The following is a 20392-nucleotide window of genomic DNA, read 5'->3' as shown; positions in this document are numbered from 1 at the left end:
TAAACATAAAGCTAAATTAATAAAAAAGTATCCAAAATAAAACATTGCAAAAAAAGTGTATCTTAACCTTTAGTTGGGGCTATATGAGAACTCTCCCTATCATTGCAGAGAACAGAATTGTTAGAGAATCAGCATATGTTGAAGAAAAAAATGATATGGTAAAGCTTTAAAGCTTTCTTTAAAGTTACTGTAATATGCCACATAATTTTTAAGGGTCATAATTTCTACTAGTTATATTACTACATACTCTGAGCTCCTCACTGTTCAACATTTATTTAAGTGTATTTGAAATATGTATGTAAGCTTAATATATAAATATAATTGTATTTACAATATAAAATAAAATAGCCCATCTTTGAAGGAAATTGACTACTTTAAAACAATATTTATTATCAAGATAAAGATTGCTAAATATTTTGTGAGGGAAATTATAAATTATAATTGAAAACATTAGATGCATCTAATGCATATATATCCTGCTATTTAGGCATTCTAGGTAAATACATAGTTTATAATTCAAGTAAATTGGCTTATCTTTAAAGACATATAGACATAAAGACATCTTATATTCTACCATACCAACTAATTATATGTGGTTAGAACAAAGGAATAACTAACTCTAGAACTGAAGTTTTCTTTAAAGTACTTTAAATAGATCTTAGTTCTTGAACAAGTCTGTGATAGAGAATCCAGAAATCTGCATTATACAGTAAGAATTTTGATATCAAAAAGTGGAGAATTACAAAACAATTTATTTCATAAACAATGAAAGTTTAAACATGGCAGAACTTAGGATCTTGAATTAAAATGTATCCTGGTGGTCCCAAGAAGATGGATTAATTGTAGAATTAATTTGCTGGCCATTTTATTTATTTGTTAAATCATTCTGTTGAATTGGATGACTTGTCACTGGCCAACTCATTTTTAGCCTGGGGTATCTCTGATTCTTTTATCCTTGGATATTTTTTCCTTCTCTGTGATTAAATTTTGAAAGTAGCACTTACTCAAGAAACATTAATCTCTTTGCTTTACTTGCATTAATAGGGACAGAGTGGCAGCTTCTACTTAAAATGTCATAATAAGCTCTAGATGTTTTGATCCCAACTCTTCAGTGTTACCACTTATAGCATCTGATGGAGGCCTGGCAGGGTGGCTCACTCCTGTAATCCCAGCACTTTGGGAGGTCAAGGCAAGGAGGTCACAAGGTCAGGAGATCCAGGCCATCCTGCCCAACATGGTGAAACCCCATCTCTATTAAACTATAAAAAAATAGCCAGGCATAGTGGCACAAACCTGCAGTCCCAGCTACTTGGGAGACTGAGACAGGGGAATCGCTTGAGCCCCTGGGAAACAGAGGTTGCAGTGAGCTGAGATCATGCCACTGCCCTCTGGTCTGGTGACAGAGCAAGACTCTGTCTTAAAAAAAAAAAATCGATGGATAGGCTTCTAGTTAGTATAATTTACCTCTTACTAGACGAATTCAGTGAAATTCATGGTGATTTGAATATTACACATTAAGAATCAGTTCAATATATTTAAAGAGAAAGGAAAATATTGAAATTAGAAAAATGCCTCAAGTCACCCACAGTGTTTTATTTCCTGTGATAACTCACATGTGTCTTCCATTAATATTAATATATTAAATCCTCTGGTCATAATGCTACCTGATTTTAAATCTCTATTTTGTCAGAAGCCTTAAGTCTTCTCTGTTGAGAAGTTGTCATTAATATTTTTAAGTGCCTGTAAATGAGTTTGAGAACCACAATTTTTCTCCTTAGTTTAGTAGGAAGAATTAAAGCGTAGAAAAGTAACATCGATATCTAAGGCTGTTTAAAGAAAAACCGATGCTCCACAACTACAGACTTAAGATTATGAATTTGGAGTCACTGCCCATATTATTTTATCACTTCTTGTCTTCTTTCTTTGAAACATTATTGCTCCAGTTAGGGGCTATCTCACTAATCCAAATTGTTACAATGGAGAAACACGTGCTGGAATATGACAAATACGCCTGCTCTTCCCTAGACCTACCTTTCCTCTCTCTCCCCTTCGTTTTAGTTCCCACCCCCATACAATATGGTACTATATTAATAAGAGAGAGCAATGCCAGTTGTTCTCCCTCCCATTGTCAACACTGAAACAAGGGCAGAACAAACAGCAGATAGCAGCTGCACTTATTGGCACAGAGAAAAAGAGAATGGGGTCGAAGATGCTCAGCGGAGAAGTGACAGGGCTAGCAAGAAAATTAGGCCAAGTAGCAGCAGTGTAGCCAACTGTGGCTGTGCTAAGAATGAACATGGGCACTGAAATGTGAGAGCATTTCCAGCTGACACCTTCTGATATCACAGAGGCTTCACACACATGTAAACTTTAATTACTGCTCACTGTTCAAAATAAGATGTGGTCAAGCAAGACTTTGAGAATAGGATATAGAAAGGCTTTTCCTCCTATACATACATATATAAAATGTAAATAAAATAGATATATTTTTTACTAATAAAATATACATTTTACCAAAAAATATATTCTGCTAATATAGATATAGCAAATACAATATATATTGTGTGTATGTATATATATAATATATATATTTTTTAAATAACATGTTTGGAAACTTATCTTTCCCATACTTTACAAGACAGACAGCAAAGAAAAATGATCAGATTTAAATAAAGCTATAGATCTTAATGTTCCTGGAGAATTATTTTCAAACTTGAAGTTGAAATGTTTCATGTGAATGTGATATTCAAAAATGGAAGGTAGCTTCTCTGAAGGGTAAAATTATACCTAGATACAAGAAGAAACAAATAGTTGATTGCCATACTGCTAATAAAAGAATAAGCAATTCCTAAAATATTTGAATTTAAAGTATTTTAATATTAAATATAAATATAAAACATCTCATTTATTATCTTTTCTTAAATAGTCCTATATCTAGAATATTGTGCTATTATTTTTGCCCATTTAAATAATTTTTAACCACTATGAAAATTTTAAATCTAACAATCATCAACCTGGAATAATAACAATAATGATAATTAGAAGAAACATTTATTGAGCCCTCATTATGTGTTAGACATTGCCAAGTATTTTAGAACATTGGAGCCACTAAAACTTCACTTTTACAAATGTCTCTAATCAAGTTCTATAAAAGCTTAATATGAAAAAGCAAAATAGACTGGGTGAGGTAGCTCACACCTGTAATCCCAGCACTTTGAGAGGCCAAGTCTGGCAGATCACCTGAGGTCAGGAGTTTGAGACCAGCCTGGCCAACATGGTGAAACCCCATCTCTACTAAAAATACAAAATTAGCTGAGCTTAGTGACAGGAACCTGTAATCCCAGCTACTTAGGAGGCTGAGGCAGGAGAATCGCTTGAACCCGAGAGGCAGGGTTTGCAGTGAGCTGAGATCGCGCCATTGCGCTCCAGACTGGGGGACCAGAGCAAGACTTCATCTCAAATAGTAAATAAATAAACCAACAAATAAAGCAAGCATGTGTTAAAAAATATGAGAGTAATCAAATAGGGTGTAGTCAGTAAGATAATAATTTTCTAAAAGCAAATTGACAAGCAGAACATCTACTTCTTTAAGTACTACTTAAAATATTTTCAGGTTAGGCTCTGTTGGCAAAATTGTCTTTCTGACCAAACCTGTACCAATCTTATGTATACATAGGCATGAAGGAAAGGATGCTCAGTGAACCACAAAGGCATAAAAAATGGACAGCAGATTATTTTCTCTTATAGGAAGTTCTTTCCAGTGTCAGTTTCACTCCAATTTAATTCTTATCATTTCATAGGCATAAGAGGCCCAAGGCATAATTTAGTCTTCATTTTGATATCATTACACACTATGAAAAATAATATTTTGTGAATGCACTGATTTTATTCCTAGAAGTTCACATAGGCTGATAAGCCAAGTAACACTCTTTTAGGAAATTCTATTATGAAAAATAATATTCAATAGATAGATAAAGGAAGATAATTGAATACCTATATTAACTGAGTTCCAGCAGCATGGTATAATGAGTTTTCACAACAAATATTTCCCCTTAAGATTAAATAGTAAACTACAAGACAACTTGTCTTATAAACTTTGCTGGGAATTGGAATTTGGATTAAATCTACCTTGGTAATAAAATACTCAAATGCCTACTATATGTGAAACATAAAATCCAGCATAAAAATGTTTATTGTGGTATTTCCAGGATAAACATTAATAATGAATTTGTAGAAAATAACTTTTACCTTTCAAGTGTAAACCAAAAATAAAATTCTAAGGTCCCCAACTCCAACCATCTGAACGGACTTACTCCTCAGTCAGGACTCTTAAAATTTAACCATAAGGGCTGGGCGCGGTGGCTCAGGCCTCTAATCCCAGGCCTTTGGGAGGCTGAGGAGGGCGGATCATCTTAGGTGGGGAGTTCGAGACCACCCTAACCAACATGGAGAAACCCTGTCTCTACTAAAAATATAAAATTAGCACATGGTGGCACATGCCTGTCGTCCCAGCTACTCGGGAGGCTGAGGCAGGAAAATTGCTTGAACCCGGAAGACGGAGGTTGCGAGGTTGTGGTGAACCAAAATCGCGCCACTGCACTCCAGTCTGGGCAACAAGAGCAAAAAACTCGGTCTCAAAAAAAAAAAAAAAAAAAAAAAAAAATTAACCTAAAAGGCTGTTTCAGGCCATAATGGAAAGTGGGGATGGAACATGTCTCATTATACCTGTCTGGCAATAACTCGACACAGACTTTAAGTCTGACAAGAAACATTTTACAGCCTATTCTTTCTGAAGCACGCTAGCTAAAAGCTTCATCTGCATAGTAAAACTTTGGTCTCTACAACTTCTTACCGCAATCAGGACAGCCCTTTCTATTGATCCCAGGTCTTTAGACAAATTCAATCAACAACCAGAAAATGTTTAAATTTACCTGTATAGCCTCGAAACCCACCCCTCCCCACCCCTACTTTGAGTTGTCCTGCCTTTCTGGACCAAATTAATGTATTTCTTGAATGTATTTGATTGATGTCTCATGCCTCCCCAAAATGTATAAAACCAAGCTGTACCCCGACCACCCGGGGCACACGTTCTCAGGTCCTCCTGAGGGCAGTGTCACCGCCGTGGTTACTCATATTTAGATCAGAATAAATCTCTACAAATCTTTTACAGAGTTTGACTCTTTTCGCTGACAGACGAAAAATAGTTTTTATGTCTTTTCTAATTTGGCTTTTTTTTTTTATTACACTTCAATGTCTTTCTTAATCGGATTCTACATCACAATGCATTCTCATCTAGTATTGTAAATATTTTTATAAAGTTAACCAAACCCACCATGTACTAACATTTCTTGACTCTTACCTAGGTTTTATGTTCTCTTAAGTCTACAGCCATGGAAGTGTCACCACAGCCATCAAAGATCAGCTCAATGTTCATCACCTCAATAGAGACTACTTGTTTCTGTGTCTGCAGGGTCACCACGCTTTGCTTATGTGCATATTAACAGCATACTAACATTGTATTGGTTGCATTCAGGAGAAAATGTTAGGACTCTCTTGAGATTTTACAATTCCAAAGGCTTTTTATGTAGTTAATCCTTTACCAAATAACTGTGTTCTTAAGTTTAACATGTATTATTATTGCCCTTTATTCCCACCTGCACTCAACTTTCTTTCTGAAAGAAGGACTTCAGACTTTTTGAAAATAGAGAATTGATGTATTCAGTTTTGACCACGTGCTAGCAACATGTGTTTCTTTCTTTCTTTTTTTTTTTTTTTTTTTTTTTTTTTTTTTGAGACAGAGTTTCGCTCTTGTTACCCAGGCTGGAGTGCAATGGCGCGATCTCGGCTCACCGCAACCTCCGCCTCCTGGGTTCAGGCAATTCTCCTGCCTCAGCCTCCTGAGTAGCTGGGATTACAGGCACGCGCCACCATGCCCAGCTAATTTTTTTGTATTTTTAGTAGAGACGGGGTTTCACCATGTTGACCAGGATGGTCTCGATTTCCCGACCTCGTGATCCACCCTCCTCGGCCTCCCAAAGTGCTGGGATTACAGGAGTGAGCCACCGCGCCCGGCACATTTGTTTCTTTGTTCCTCAAGAAATACTTAAAAGGTGAAAGCATGTATGAACAACCTATTGTTCTCTGCAGAATTTTTATTCTCCTAACAATGAAAGCTCTTAGTCACCTTCTAAATTTTGTAAATGTCTCTTTTCTAATGTACAATTAAGAAATAAATAGTTAAGTCTGGGGTAATACTCTCTTGGTATTCACATACTTTGCAAGGTAATTAGCTTCACCTAAATTTGAATTATAGAAGTCAAATTATAGCCATTTCAAAGTGTATGCTTTAAATTAAGTCAGTTTGGTTCAATACAAATGTTCAATTCAAGGACAAAAAAAATATAGAAAAATATTCAATCCATGGGAGATTCTTCCTCAACAGTTTCTGGATGTATGGGAATTCAATGCACCTCTAATGTGGGAGGGTGCTGGCTCTAAAGGTATGGCAAAATTAACTCTAACAGATAATGCCAAAATGCTTCCCAAAGGGCAGTAAAACTAATACTATTGCTGGCAATGTATGAAAATTCCTAATTTTTCATATCTCACCAAGTTTTGGTAATATGCAACTTTTTAACTTTTGGTATTACAGTGGATGTGAAATATCATTTCTCCTTTATTTGAGGTATTTCTCTATGATTTTAAGGTTTTTTTTTTTACAATTAATGAGGATTAGCATCTTTACATAATGTATAGTGATACTTCATTTTTCCTTGTCTCTGAAATGCCTTCTTAAACCTATAGGCTAGTTTTTAAGGGATTGACTTAATTTATTTATGATAACTAATTTCTGTCAGTTACTTGTGTTGACAATAACTTTAGGCAAATTTTCAATATTACAACTTCTTAATCTTAATTACACAGGGTCCTCTGGTGTTTTGTTCTGCATTGTTAAACATAACTCTGAAATTACATTCTGACATTAATAGTATAAATACAACTTGTACAATAATGGCTGAACTATGTATATTATACACACACAAAATCCTTACTTTATATTAAGAAATTATATTTTCAAACACATTTTGATCTATTAGGGCATGTTTGAAATAAAAATAGAAACATTGTATTCATTAATAATCTGATTCTATTAAAATTTCACTATTGTAGAGTGTTTCCAAAGGATGTATTATTATGTATTATCCTTTATACCAGAGTTGAGTATAACCATATGTATCAAAGAATACATCAATTTAGGGGACAGATATTGAAATGGGCATACAATTTTACTGCATGAGATAGAAAAGTATCCTTTAAGAAATTTCATATTTAACAACATTTCGTATTTAACATAAATACAAAATGCACATATAGTTGGGATATAAAACAAATAAGGAGAAAAAACAATAATCAAACTGAATGACTTACTCTTCCTGCCTTATTCAGCCACAGTTAGACTTTATCAGAATTCAGATATTCGCATAAACAGAGGACAATAGGGTACAAGGATGTATTATCTGGGCTGTTGGCACAGTTAATAAAAATATATGGCACAAATTGGATTTCACAAAACTTTGAGAAAACACCTCACTTCAGCCCCTTACCCCAGAGCCTGGGCATTTCAAAGATACATTTGTTTTGCTAACTCTTTGCACATTTATGCCATTATCTGACTGAATTCCTACAACAGAGGACACTAAGAATCATGAAGTGATGGTAATTCTAGCTTTGCTAAACTTAAGAACACAATTATTTGGTAAAGGATTAACTACATGTAAAGCCTTTGGAATTGTAAAATCTCTCTAAAAAGAGTCCTAACATTTTCTCCTGAACACAAGCAATACAATGTAGTATGTAAATATTTTAAAAGTTCATAGAAATTGTATACTCAGCACTGTCTCTATATGTAAGTGTATTTAGTCTACATGCCTAAAATCAAATAAATAAAATTTCATCATCATAATCACTTATCCTAAAATAAATCAGTGATGTTGCCATTGTGTAATATGTGAGAGGAGGTCCATTAAAGGTATATAATGCCTTGCAGAGAAAATTTAGTCAATAGATCAAAATAAGAAAGTTTTACCTCTTATTTTGTAGTGTAGATAATAAAGATGCCCAAAAGTTTATGGTCACTGAAAACCTATCAATTTGTGACATTCAGATGACATAGCATCTTCTTAGATAACAAATCTCTGCTTTTGTGCAAAAAAGGGCAACATGTTAGAAACACAGATCTATTTAATGACTGACATTGAAGGGTATTATTTTAAAAATATAGTCTTTAGATATAGAAATCACAAGGCAGATATTTTCAGTATGTTCTGGGTCAAAAGATGAAAAGATTTATAGATCAAGTTACCTCAAGGATGTGACAATGTCATTGGCCAAATTGAGAAGAATGAACATTGGGATTTATTATAAGTAATGAAAGCTTATAAAATAATAAATGCTTATCAAGCATGGTTAACCTCAACATGACTCTTTAAGGGCATTTTATTTCATGATAAGCTTATTGCTATATAAATGTCTATATCAAATATTAAATAATTTGGGGCTTTTCAAAAAGAAATATGAGTTCATTCTGCTTTAAATTATAATTAGTATATACCCGCTATTGAATTATATTTAATAAAATATATGAAAATTAATATTTTTTTATTCATTGATTTATTTTTTCCATAAATATTTGTTTTTATTTGGTTCTATTTGGCTCTAGCTTTTAGCTTATGACTATCAGAAGGAAATCTTACCCAGGCTGTGATGTTTGCACCTTATCTTTAACTTTGGATTTTCTCTATACGTTATTATTCTACCTATCTCACAGCTATTGAGTGCAAATAAAAAAAACAAAAAAAAACAAAGCAATTATTAATCTGATGACTGCTGCACCTAATATTGGTTGAGTTTAGAAATAATTACTTTTGCATTTGGCTTCATTTATAGCACTTTATAGACAATATTATTCAACTGCTTATATTATCTTTGTAGCCTCTTAGAGATTAATAAGATCCTTCATAAGTGATCTCGTTAAATCTATGCAACCTTCTTTTTGAAATATTTTCTCCATTCTATAGAAACAGAAAGTAAATAAAGACAAAAGAGGGTAATTAATCCACTTATGTTATCCGAATCTATTCTACTTCTAAAGTTTACAATAGTCATATTCACACTATCTTTATACGTAAAAAGACCATGTTCTAATCTATTTTAAGACCCTTTCTTTTACTTCTAAAATAGGAAAGTACTTCATAAGCATTCATGTTTTTCAAAATTTTTTTTCAAGATAGTTGGAAACAAATGACTGGATTTTACAATATTACAGTATTATCGATTATACTTATTTCATTTAATAATTATTAACTTACATAAATATTATGTTTCTATTTGTTTATTCAAATAATCTTGTAGACCTTAGCCATTAGAAATGTGTTTTTTAAAAATCTTCAAATTGTTTTATTTTATAATAAATTATGAACCATCAAAATATTAACTTTTTTAGATATACAGCCAACTAATGTTAATTTACTGGAGCTAATTCTAAAGAATCATTGCAATAAGGTAATATTTTTAATGGCTTATGACAATAATATTAAAAAGGTGCATATAGCATTATAGTGTATTATATTTAGACCATAAAATTCTATTATAATATATTTAGGCATATTCTAATACTCTAAAACAGCTGGATTAATCACATTCCTTACTAAAATCATAGCAAAGTGTGAGTCAATCTGTTCTTAGCACTTAATGCACCCAGTAGCTTAAAAGCTCTCTATAGAAGCTATGTTCACACCATTTTTTATTTACCTTCATATTGAGGATGAATCATTATTATCTGGAAATTGACTTCCCTTGGGAATGAAAATGTGCCAAGTGCTTATGCTATGTACAAGATGTTTTCAAATAAATTATGTGTTACCTCTATCTAAATCCCTCCACACAATTTATATCTTCTTCTACTCCCTGTTGTGAGCCCCATACAATCCCCTATAGTCCACTTTTACTGTTCTTTGCATTTAAATCCTCCCTGTATATCACTCCATTAAATCTTAGTTATGAAAACCTATCCCTAATGTAACTGTAGAGTATATTATTTTGAAGCATATATTTTTTTGTAGTTCAATTTCTCACATGAGAAAATTTCCAGTGATATTTGTTGATAAAGTTAGACACTGTAAATCAAAGTTTCCCACTTCAAAGATTAGGATAGAAGCAAAACACAAACTCCTTAGCCATATGACTCTTTGCATGAATTGTTCTCTCAATAGTATCATATTTCTGGCAAATGTAGTGTAGGAAAAAATGTGATTAATACTACTATGAGCTCTCTATTACGTAGAAAATAGCTGGATGATTACTCTGAAGCTGTTTCCAAACAAAGTAAATATTTGTTGTGTTGTTTACCCCCAGAGTTACAAATCTTTCCCCATTTTTATTGCTGTTTACAGGGGATTCAATACCTTTCTTTTCTGCATCTTTCAAAAACAGAAGAAAAGTGCATTATAGAAAATTCTCAAAATATAATAGAAATATAAATTGACTCAATGTAAAGGGAGACTAAAGTGTAGTTTCTGCTTTGTGACAAAAGTGAACTCTGGCAAAAGATTTTGACTTTTTTAAAAAGTATCTTAATATGTATGCTAAATAATAGAATGCATATTCCAAACAGTGGAGTCCATTTTTTAAATTTGAAGAGAGATAATATTTCATATTTGAATGCATAACAATGAATGCCCCTACATACTCATATACTCATATCTACCTATGGCCATATTATCAATATCTATATGCATCATTAGAAAACCGATTTCTAGCAATTATTAGGTTTTTCTAGGCTTTTGAGAAATAGATTTTTGTCAGTGTTTTTAGCAAGCAATTAGAAATTTTTTTTATAAAACAAACATGAGTTCAAGGAAGTCCTACTTTATGTCTTACACTATGATAAGTGCTTTATACATGATATCTAAACAGAAATCTCTTGGTATATTAGTATTCATTTCATATTGAAGATAAGAAAACTAAAGCTCAGAGAGGTCACGTAGTAGCCCCAAAAAGGAGAGGTATCATGTGATTCCAACCATTCCATTGGCATGTATTCCAATACATTCCATTTTGCAAAATGTATACTCTTTTGTTACAACAGTCTGCTTTTTCATTTAAAAATTGTATTCTACAAAAAAAAAAAAAAAATTGTATTCTATCACTACTAACAACAATCTCTGAAATTATTTTGGTAGATTTATATGTTAATAGTTTCTTAATATGTGCAAATAAGAAGAGTATATTTAATATGGATGGGTCTGTGATTGATTCATTTGGCAGTTTTGAAAATATATTTCCAGACACATAATAATAGTGGAGGACTTCAGCCTTCCACTGACAGCATTAGACAGATCATTGCAGCAGAAAACTGACAAAAGAAATTATGGACTTAAAATTGATAGCTAACCAATGAGACCTAATAAACAGTTATGGAATACTCCATTGAATAACCCCAGAATATACATTCTTCTCTTTTGCACATGGATTGACCACATGCTTGGCCATATACAATCTTAATAAATTCAAAAAACAATAAAATAATATCAAGCACTCTCTCAAACCTCATTTCAATGAAAATAGAAGTCAATACCAAGAAGATCTCTCAAAACAACACAAATAGAGAGACATTAAACAACTTGCTCTGAATAACTCTTGAGTGAATAAAATCAAGGCAGAAATAAATAGAATCTTGGAAATTAATGAAAACATAGACACTACTTAAAATCTTTGGGATGCAGCTTATGTAGTGTTAAGAGAAAAGTTTAGAGTGCTAAATATCTGCATCAAGAGGTTGGATAGACCTCAAATTAGCAATCTGACATCAGACTTAGAGGAACGAGGAGAAAAAAAAAAAAGAGGACAATCCACTTCCAAAGCTATAGAAGAAAATAACTAGAATCAGAGAAGAATTGAGAAAACTGAGAACTAAAAGTCCATACAAAAGATTAATGAAAGCAAGAGTTTGTTTTTTTGGAAGAATAAAAACGATTGACCACTAGCTAGATTAACAAAGAAAAAAAAAGGGGGGGAGAAGATCCAAATGATTTGATTGCAATCACCAATGACAAAGATGCCATTACAAATGATCCCTCAGAGACACAAAAGATCCTCCGAGACCATTAGGAACACTTCTATACACACGAACTAGAAAATCAAGACGGAATCTATAAATTCCTGGAAACACATAACACTTCAAGATTGAAGAAGAATGAAAGTGAAAACCTGTGCAGAACAGTAAGTTTGGAAATTGAGTAAGTAAGTAATAAAAAACGTACCGACCAAAAAGAGCCCTGGACCAGAAGGATGAACAGCCAAATTCTCCCAGACATACAAAAAAGCACTGATACCAATTTCTACTGAAAGTAATCAACACAATTGAGGAAGAGAGCCTTCTCTTTAACTTGTTCTGTGCAGCCAGCATCATCCTGATACCAAAATCTGGCAGAGACACAACAACAACAACAATTAAAACTTCAGGATAATATCCCTGATGAACACAGATGCAAAAATCCTCAATAAAGTACTAGCAAACGGGGTCCAGTAGCACATCAAAAGGTTAATTCATCATGATCAAGTATGCTTTATTCCTAGATTCAAGGGTGGTCACCATATAAATACAATTAAAAACAAAGACCATATGATCTGTCAATAGATGCAGGAAAAGCCTTTGATAAAATCCAATATCCATTCATATTTCTGTTGGTAAAACCTCAACAGAATAGGCATCAAAGGAACATAACTCAAAATAATAACCACCTATGACAAACCCACAGCCAACATCATACTGAATGAGCAAAAGCTGGAAGCATTTCTCTTGAGAACTGGAACAAGATAAGAATGCTCACTCTCACTACTCGTATTCAACATAGTACTGAAAGTCCTACCCAGAGCAATCAGGCAAGAGAAAGAAATAGAAGGCATGCAAATAGGAAAGGAAAAAGTCATAGTATCTCTCTTTGCCGGGAATATGATCCTATACATAAAAAACCCTAATGACTCTGCAAAAAGTCTCATGGAACTGACAAATTCAGTAAAGTTTCAGGATACAAAACCAATGTACAAAAACCAGCAACATTTTTTTTTTTTATTAGTATACTTTAAGTTCTGGGGTACATGTGCAGATTTTGCAGGATTGTTACATATGTATACACATGCATGGTGGTTTGCTGCCTCCATCCCCCCTTCACCTACATTATGTATTTCTCTTAATGTCACCCCTCCCCAACCTCCCTACCCCCTGCTATTGCTCCCCTAGCCCCCTACCCCCACAACAGACCCCAGTGTGTGATGTTCCCCTCCCTGTGTCCGTGTGTTCTCATTGTTCAACACCCACTTATGAGTGAGAACATGCAAAACCCAGGAACATTTCTATATACCTATACCATTCTAGTTGAAAAGCAAATTGAAAACACTGTTCCATTTATAATAGCTAAAAATATATATAATATCTAGGAATTATTTAACCAATGATGTGAAAGATCTCTGCAAGTATAACTGCAAAACACTGCTGAAAGAAATCAGAGATGACACAAGTGAATGGAAAAGTGTCTCATGCTCATGTACTGGAAGAATCAGTATTGTCAAAGTGGCCATACTATTTAAAGCAATTTATAGATTAAAAGATGTCCCTACCAAAACACCAATGCCATATCTCACTATATTAGAAAAATCTACTCTCAAATTAATTTGTAGCTGAAAGAGAACACAAGTGTTCAACACAATCCTAAGCAAAAAGAACAAAGCCATACTTATCACATTACCGGACTTCATACTAAACTATAGGACTACAGTATCTAAAACAGCATTGTACTGATATAAAAACAAACATAGACCAATGGAATGAAATATACACCCCAGAACTAAACCCATACGCTTACAACCATCTTATCTTTGACAAAACAGATAAAAATAAGCAACAGGGAAAGGACTCCCTTTTCAATAAATGGTCCTGGGATAACTGACTAGCCACATGCAGAAGAATGAAACTACCACTACCTCTTACTATACACACAAATTAACGCAAGATAGGTTAAAGATTTTCATATAAGAACTTAAATTATAAACATTCTAAAAGTAAAGGTAGGAAATACCCTTCTCGACATTAGCTTTGGCAGAGAATTTATGGCTAAGTCCCCAAATGCAATCACAACAAAAACAATAATCGACAAAAGAACCTAATTAAACTAAAGAGCTTCTGTATAGCAAAAGAAATTACCAACAAAGTAAACCGTGTACAGAATGGGAGAAAATACATGTAAAGTATGCATGCAATAAAAGTCTAATATCCAGAATCTACAAGGTACTTAAGTCAACAAGTCAAAAACAAATAATCCAATTTAAAAAATGGGCAAAGCATAAGAATAGATAGTTCTTGAAAGAAGCCATACAAATGGTCAGCAAACATGTGAAAAATGCTCCATATCACTAATCATCAGAGAAATGCAAATCAAAACTGCTATGAGACAGTATCTCACATCAGTTGGAATGGCTATTACTAGAAAGGTCAAAAAATAGTAGATGCTGGCAAGGCTGTGGAGAAAAGAGAATGCTTATATCCTGTTGGTGAGAGGGCAAACTTGTTCAGTCACTGCAAAAAGTAGTTTGGAGATTTCTCAAAGAACTTTAAACAGACATACCATTTGACCCAGCAGTCCCATTTCTGAGTTTATATCCAAAAGAAAATAAATCATTCTACCAAAAAGACATATGCACTTGCATGTTTGTTGCAGCACTATTTACTATAGCAAAGACATAGAATCGATCTAGTTGCCTATCAATGGTGGGCTGGGTAAAGAAAATGTGGTAAGTATACATCATGGAATACTATGCAGCCATAAAGAAGAATGAAATCCTATCCTTTACAACAACATGAATGAAGCTGGAGGCCATTATCCTAAGTGAATTAATGTAAGAACAGAAAACTAAAAACCATATGTTCTCACTTATAAGTAGGAGCTAAACATTGAATACACATAGACATAAAGATGGGAAAATAGACACTGGTGACTCCTAAAGAAGCAAGGTCTGGAAGGAGGCATGGGCTGAAAGACAACATGTTGGATACTATGCTCACTACCTGGATGATGTGATCATTTGCACCCCAAACCTCAGCATCAAGCAATATAGCTATGTAACAAACCTGGACATATCCTGTTTATAATAAAATTTGAAATTATTGAAAAAATAAAATTAAAAAATAAAGAAAATATCTAGCACTCCAAAATACAAATGTGCCTGTATAACTAGTATTGGTCTCTTTCTATGAAATTACTAGAAAAGAACCCAGATCCATAATCCTTAAGACAGGGGTTACAAAAGGCAGTGATTTTCACTAATGTGACATCCACATGATTTTGGTTTTATTTTGTTACACAGGATTCTAGCATTTAACTATTAGGAAGTATCCCAAGGGAAACTGTCTTTTATCAAGTAGACATTATTACTTTTGCAGTTCATATTTTTCTGGAGTTACTAATATTCTACTCTATTTATTTAGCATTGTCCTGATTTTAATCATATGCATTGTTATTTTTTAAATGGGCACTTTCACTTCAACAAGATTTAAACCTTGTTGAAAATTTAATCCTGTTAATTCTTCCCCTTAAATTTGCCTAGAATTCACACACTAAAATGTTGTATGATTTACAGATTAAAGAAGCTTTGGCTAGGTGTTTTACTGTTGTAATGAGGGAAATATATTAAAAGGTACATGACAAACACTGAAAGAAAGTAAGTAAATAGAGTTGATATTAAAATCTGTTTTATAAACATCATCATAAGGGCAAAGAAAACAAACATTTTTAATTACTTGTCACCTAAAATTAATTTTTAACAGAAAGTGAATTACAAATTAGTGCTGGATGTACTGCATAAAATGAATAGAGTAAAGGAATTACGGTAGATCTTATGGTAATCTTACGGATTAAATCCAGCTTTTTTTTTCTTTTTTCTACCTAAAGACATTTTTTTTAACATTTCTTTATAATGATGGTTGCTCTAACCAAATAAAATGAAGATAATACTACCCTAGTAGTTGGAACCCAGGTAAGGTCCTCCTTTCTCAGTGGATCCACTCATGTCAATATGCACTCAATGACTTAAGAAGGAATGGGAAGACCCCTGCCTGAGTAAATGCTTTAACCTTGTTCAAACACTGGATTCAGAGAAATGGGCCTGTCAATTTAGAGGGTCCAATAATATCAGACTCTTGCAAAACATATATTAATAGTAGCGTAACAGATCATATTGAAGAGCAGAGAGTAAAGGAAATAGTCGTTTCACAAACACCCAGACACTATCCCAAAACAACCACACTGTGGCATGTGTGGAGCAAGGGAAGATAAAGCCTATTTGTTTGCTTACCGAGAATGCACTTGATGAATGCTACAATGGTAGTTTGAGTTCCAAAGAATTCAGTTATCATAAAAAGTAATCCATCCTCAGCATCCCCACCCTTTCTGTATCCCTTTTGCCAAGTAATTAAATAAAATACAAGAGAACATGACATTTTGGGTATAACTTCAGGAGATCAGCAGACAACATGAACCATGATGACAAAGGTTGTTTAGTACTAAACCATGATCAGCAACAGTGTGGTTTTGTGTCAGGGGCAGTGAGTGCCTTGGAGTGGCAGTTACCACTGAACCTTCTGTAGAGAAGGATGCTGTACAGGTCTTAATCCAGTGACCGCAATGTAACTGACAGGAAAAGAAATACAGTAATTTATTCCACCTATAAGATACACCTTGGATACATCTGGGGGCCTTGAATTCTCCACATTTAATTGAGGAGAGGGATTTTGCCAGAGATATAAATTCCTCCAAGAGCAAATGGGAAGACAGGACCTGAAACACCATATGCACACTTGCAAAAAACATAAAATCTAGTGTTGTAATGAAAATTTCACAACTTTTTTTCATCGTTAAATCTGTTTTGAGTATTTCAAGATTTCTATCCTTCCTACATATAAAATCTATTTGTTATAATGCATTGTGCAATTCACAGTTTTCTGGTGCCTTTACTTTTTTAAAAAAGCCATAAAAATGTATGTTGAGTATGGTGCGTGCATGGTGGGGGGCAGTTCAATACATACAGGTCTTTCTAGCAGAGTCTTCCACAAAAAGAGAAGAGATATCTTCATCCACTCCTGCTTCATTCTTTGCGATACAAGTGTATGCTCCAGTGTCTTCATAGCGCACGTTGCTTATGTGCACCTCACTGCCATTTGCTGAAAAAAGAAGGGAAATGCCACTTGTAAACTACAATTTCAGTTTTGGTACAGTGCTTTCTGATTACACAAACAGTTCTCTTGACTTGTCCTAATTAAACTGTTTTCCTTCTTACTTCCATACTTTGAAGGCATGCCAAATGATTCCAGAAGCATTCAAATGTTCATAAATTGTGCTGTCATTCTGTAATAGAGAGCCCAGTACTCTGTATCAAATGCATATTTTATGTTTTGTATCATTCCCTATATTATACATTGTATATGAGGTATTTCATAATGGTAAGTATAATTTCATTTATGTATTTAAAATATTCAGAACTTACGTTCCCCTAATCTTTACAGAAATCTAATAATAGCAACATGATTAATTTGCAGGTAAATATATATGAAAGATGTTTTCATAATTAATTGAGCAATATTATGCAAGTTTACCATTGCCATTCATCAAGCTTTATCTTTTATTTTTTTGAGATGAAGTCTCGCTCTATCACCCAGGCTGGAGTGCACTGCAACCACTGCCTCCCAGGTTCAAGCAATTCTCCTGCCTCAGCCTCCTGAGTAGCTGGGACTACAGGCACACGCCGCCACACTTGGCTAATTTTTTTGTATTTCAGTACAGACAGGTTTTCACCATGTTGCCCAGGCTGGTTGAGAACTCCCAACCTCAAGCAATCAGCCTGCCTCAGCCTCCCAAAGTGTTAGGATTACAGGCGTGAGCCAACATGCCCGGCCCAGTGAAGTTTATTGAGTTCTTATTGTATATCTGTTATTATTAGGTAAAGAGGACAGAAAGATAATCACACATGACTAGTATACAAAAGTTTCAGTCTCTTGTCAGAACTATATGTAAGATAAACATGGAAAATATAGAAGTTGATATAGAATGTATGAACAAAGAGTTAAGGGTGTGATGAATCCAAGTTTTACATCTTGGTGAGATAATTTTTAAGATAACCCTTGAATAATAAATAGGATTCTCCAATGTGAAAAATCAGGGTATAATCAATCATTTACTATATATTGGCAAGATTCTAGGAACTTTCACACGTATTATCCCTCAATATCTCAGATAATAATTATTAGGTGAGAAATCAGGGAGTATAGAAAGAAATCGAGCATGTCATTTGACTGTAAGTGTAAAAGCTGAACTCTTGACCTATCTTGCTCTAAAGCTGAGTATTTAGTATAGTCATTTGTTTAAGTTTCTCTTTCTTTTCTTTTTCTTTGTTTTCCTTCTATTTTCTTTCTGTGTGGATGTGTGTGTGTTTATGTGCATATTTGTGTCTGTGTGATCCATGTTGCTTAGTTACAAGAACCACACATGCAGTAGAATGGGACATGACTATCTGTGACAGGTAAAAGGCAACATAATCAGTATGGTTGTTTGGGGATAAAAGTGTAGAAAGCCAATGAGAAAAGAGCTTGATTGCCATTGCCTAAGAGCCAGTAGCTCTCAAGGGATGTGAGATATGGAGAGGCAGTGGATGTGAATGTTTTAGAGAGAATAACTTGAACTTCTTTCTTGATTTGCAAATGCATACTACATACCCTTATTCCCCTCATCACTCGTCAAGAATCACTACTCCAAAAAAGAGGTTGGCGGGTTTTCATTTTGTTGCAAAAGGCCAGGTGTAAATAATTTAGGCTTTGTGGGCCACATAGTTTCTGTGGCAACTACCCACCTCTGCCATAGCAGCATTAAAGCAGCCACACAATAAATGAGCGCTATGGTATTCTAAAAACTAACCACCAACAACAACAAAAGCAAAAACAAACAAACGAAAAATACCTTTACTTACGAAAACAGACAGCTATTTAGATATGGTCTATGAGTCTTAGTTTATAGGAACCTGCTCTAAAAGATAGGTAGTAAACAACATATTTAGATTTGCTTCACCTTCTTATTTTATATAAAATACGGCCTCCTCCAAAATCATACCATTTTTTTTCAGGATCCACACATTTAACAACCTAAATTCTCTAGGCTTTGTTTTGAAGCACCAAATAAATTTTTTCCCTCTTTAAATACTGTCTCCTAACATTTTTACATGTTCTCCTAACCAGTATGTCCCGCTGTCTTTCCTTGCCTTCTTGTGTAATCAAGCATTCTTAGATGTTACCACTCTATTGCCAGAACTACCAATCCCTTTGTCTATTTACCATCCTGACACATCAGCCTTACTAACCTCTAGAACTAGAATAAGCTAACCTATCTCTGCATTTGGTGTCCTTGAAGCTAGGTCTTTGAGAAAGTTATGAGACTATTGCATAAGCAAGTTTATAATTTTCAGATTCACAGTTTTCAGTTCCTAGGACATTCAAAACTACTTGCTGTTCATTTCACTTGACCTTTACAGTTAGATGCCTTTCATATCCACCTCTACTTTTACTTCAAATCTTTATATACTTTGTTTGATGTTTCCCATCATAATACTAACTTGACTCTCAGCAAGTGATCTTGATCTTTCAATCGTGAGGTAAATAGAAGTGATCTCAGAAAGTGACCTCAAAACTTCCTGTTCGGAGTTTCACCACGATTTACTTCTCACAGGAAATTTTCTGTTTCTTTCCAAGGCAAATCTCCCTTATTTCTTATTGATTTCTATGACTCTTCCTGCATCCTTTGTCCTTCTCATTTCTCCCTACTGCTATTTTCTCAAGATTGATAAATTATCCAAGAAGAAATAACTCCATTAGTCCTAAGCCTTCCCACCAGGAGCTGCTGCCTTCTATTTTTTTTCCTTTCAAAATCTGGCCAAAGATTTATGTATTCCTTGTCTCCTTTTCATTTCTAAACCCACTGAAAACTGATTGTTACTGATACTGTTTTTCTAAATGTCATAAGAACAAGCTGATCACCTGAAGTAAACACTTATCAATAACTTTTGCAACAACAGTAACCTTTCCATGCATTTACCATTGTCAAACTCTAATTTTAACTTGCTCTTTTTCCGTACTATCAACTAGTCTCCTGCCTCTTGATGAATTTTAGTCTCTTTCTATTAGTTTCTTCCCTTGCCTGTTAATTTGTGCTTTGGGAAAACACAAATGTTTTATTAACAGGCAAGGGAAGAAACTAATAGAAAGAGACTAAAATTTCTTTCTTTCACTCTCTAATTA

At 34.0% G+C, this 20392-nt stretch overlaps 1 protein-coding gene across 5 annotated transcripts in view; it reads right to left on the bottom strand.

Moving 5' to 3' along the window:
- The window catches only part of FSTL5 (follistatin like 5), an 832703-nt gene that overhangs the window by 148284 nt on the left and 664027 nt on the right, over positions 1-20392 (bottom strand). For all 5 annotated transcript variants that reach the window (XM_021666691.2, XM_064383772.1, XM_064383775.1 and 2 more), the window contains exon 10: positions 17138-17272. In XM_021666691.2, coding sequence (XP_021522366.2) covers positions 17138-17272 — 135 coding nt within the window. The remainder of the gene's footprint in view (positions 1-17137; positions 17273-20392) is intronic.

The sequence above is a fragment of the Aotus nancymaae genome, unplaced genomic scaffold (genome assembly GCF_030222135.1).
Source record: "Aotus nancymaae isolate 86718 unplaced genomic scaffold, 86718_ANA_hifiasm-v0.15.2.pri h1tg000033l, whole genome shotgun sequence".
Taxonomy (NCBI): Eukaryota; Metazoa; Chordata; class Mammalia; order Primates; family Aotidae; genus Aotus; species Aotus nancymaae.
This window is presented reverse-complemented; position numbering and strand designations above follow the sequence as displayed.